The following is a 2,996-nucleotide window of genomic DNA, read 5'->3' on the forward strand; positions in this document are numbered from 1 at the left end:
TTTTTTAATTGCAATTAAACTATACTAATAAACATTCAATTTTTTTTAAGATCAATCTCACATAAACATGAAAGCCCTTAAATCTTTTATTTTATAAACAAATATTTATAATGTAAAAGCCCTTAAATCTTTTATTTTATAAACAAATATTTATAAATAATAATTATACACGATCTATGTATTTCTACATTATTTATAAATTTCTAATTTGCAGAACTTTTTAAAATATTCTCTTACTTTCATAATTTCCTTTAATGTCAAATTTCCATAATTTCTTAAAATGTTCCTTTACTTTAATTTCCTTTGACGTGCATATCAATAATATATTTTTTCATAGCAAAGTGATATATTTTTTTTAATGTGAGAGGACGTACTTCATTGTCTGACACCTGTCCTGGGGCAACTCAACCATGCTGGCCTACTCACTGGTGCCTCAACCATGCTGGCCTACTCACTAGTTGGGCACAGTCATGGTATGGTCACGGAAAGCACATTCTTCTTTTCTTATATCTGAGTCATGGTCAGCATCTATATTAAAGTATTTATCTATTTTTTTGGTTTTTCAAATATTTAGTCATCAAAGTGTCTTTATTTTAGAGACCATATGATATTAAAATGTATCATCCCTATTTTAAAAATGATACTTAGAGCAAAATAAAAAATAAAAAAATCAAATTGATAAAACAACCAACAAAAAATGATAAAACATAAGTTAAATGTGATAAATTTAACTATAATTAAACCATTTATTACAATAATGTTCACATGGTTTGTGATAAATTCAGAACAGCTCTTCTAACTCAAGTGGATACTTCCAGGAAACTCTAACTCCTGCCAAAACTGAGTTTAGCAAGAATAAAGAAGAGTACACCAAAATCCCATTATCATAATGTATTTCAGATTCATATTCTGGTGGATACTCACCCAGAAGATAACTACCAACTCCCCACTTCACCCAGACTAAAACATGCAGAGCACTGTATAACCATTTTCCAAATACTTTTATGCCCAAAGTCCCCATTACTACACTGCCTGCTATTTCTAAAATTATGACTACCAAAACCATAACACTTCTGGAAATGAAATTCTTAGAACTGCGGGAATTTTTAGAACGACGCCAACACAGGTAAAGATGCAAAATGTCCATGCCCAACAAAATACTCATGATGCCCATTATCACTGTTACTCTAGGTTTAGACAGTGTTGTGGGGTGACCATCAAACCATTTCCCAACGCTTCCATGAATTGCAATCAGCACAACCCAGCTAATGGAGCATATGAAATTGACACTGCCCACCATAAACGAGAAGGCTCTGATACCAAGTTTACCTCTGAAGCTCAGCACATGGCAAACATATTTGAAGTTACCTTCGGATTGAACCCGGGACTCAGCTTTGGTCAGAAACGCATTTGCACCAAACCCACTTCCTTTGCTGTCCACAACATAGTCTCGTATAGCCCTTCGAGCAACAAGAGAGCTAGAGAAGCCATCAACTCTAAACCATACTGTGAGTACAAGGTTAATTAATACTTCTGTTAACCTTGGGACTATTAAAGAAGCAGTGCTGAAATTTTCTGGCTTAGCATCCTGTGTGTCTCTGATTCCGAAGGATCTGCTCAACAGCTTTGTCCAATAGTCATGCCCCAATGGACAAAGTGGGATGCAGATGCATTTATGCTCTTCGTCCTGAAAATTCTGATCAAGTGTCTCAAAAATTGCTGTTCTCTTTATTCGCGCGATCTTGTCCTCATGCTCTGTAAATAACTTCTTTCCGAACTCGGAGTCACCCTCTGTGAGTTTCTTGTTTCCATTTCCATCCTTCGCATACAGCAGGCCCTTGTTGCATCCATGGCAACCCTTTTCAAAGCATTGCTGAGATGGCAGTAGGAACAGGGAATCCGAGAGTCGTTTCAGCGTTCCAGGAAGCTGCTCAGCAAGCAACATTATGACTTCTTCCACTGTGCTAAATACGATGCATTTACATTTATGAGTAGTTCCCTGCTTGGATGCAGGAAAGAATTGGAGGATGGTGGAGTGCACAGTATAGGCATTGGATATGTACCTCATGAACTGCTTCATCGAAAGATTGGGCGCGCGGTTTGACAACATGACCACAGAAACTTGAGGGTAATCCGTGGATGTTGTGAGTCCAAATCCATTATTGATGTCCTCAAGTTCCGGACCTCTCATGGTGGCGAGAACATCCCTGCCACCCAATTCCAAATCAAGCCTGCCTCGTAACAAACTTGTGACAAACACTGCCAGATTGCCTAAGCAGGCCAATCCTATCCCGGGAACATTAGATGAACCGGTCACTTCTTCACCGATCTCTCCCCCTGCTAAAGCGATGTTGTATAGGCATGCCAAGCAGACAATGAATTGAATAATTAAGAAGCGGATCACGCGTTGCCAATTCATGAATACAACACCCATTTCAAAAGGCAGCCCAATGGAAATGGCAACAGTCAGTCTCTGTAGTCGGTAGTGATAAGAAACCGATTCAAAATCCCTGCTCTAGCCGGAATGTTTTTATAACGGAGTTGCAGTGGCCCACAATCAATGAGTTTCCTTTGTTTTGGTATTCTGGAGGCAACAGATGTGGCGCGCAATACATGTGGCGCGCAATACAGACGGAACTAAAGATATTTTAAACCAGGATTATTATCTTTTTCAACTTTCACTTTAGCTTATTTACAATTTTTATTCGTTTGATTTAAAGTGTCAGAATATATATCTTTTTTTATTGACATGATCATTATATTTTTCAACTTTCACTTTAACATATTTACAATTTTTAAAGCGCCAGAATATATATCCTTTTAAATTGACATGATTAAAGTGTAGATTTTTTTTTTAAAGTATGGGTCATGTGGTGGGGCCAGCAGAAAGCAGTTTCTTGTTTTTTCCCATCGGGAACAAAATTTGTATTAATTGATACCGTAAATTACTTTAAAAAAATATAGGTAATAATTACAAGGTATTGTAGTAGCTGTTT

The 2,996-nt window shown here is 37.0% G+C and overlaps 1 protein-coding gene across 1 annotated transcript; it reads right to left on the minus strand.

Annotated features, from left to right (window-relative positions):
- Positions 1 to 781: 781 nt before the first annotated feature.
- Positions 782 to 2,497, minus strand: LOC149165830 (uncharacterized). Its single transcript, XM_089429948.1, has one exon. The coding sequence runs from the start codon at positions 2,432 to 2,434 to the stop codon at positions 782 to 784; it is 1,653 nt and encodes a 550-aa protein (XP_089286074.1). The 5' UTR covers positions 2,435 to 2,497.
- Positions 2,498 to 2,996: the final 499 nt, after the last annotated feature.

This window comes from Pinus tabuliformis, chromosome 5_1, assembly GCF_031772625.1.
Source record: "Pinus tabuliformis cultivar Carrire ecotype Pingquan chromosome 5_1, CPIR1, whole genome shotgun sequence".
Taxonomy (NCBI): domain Eukaryota; kingdom Viridiplantae; phylum Streptophyta; class Pinopsida; order Pinales; family Pinaceae; genus Pinus; species Pinus tabuliformis.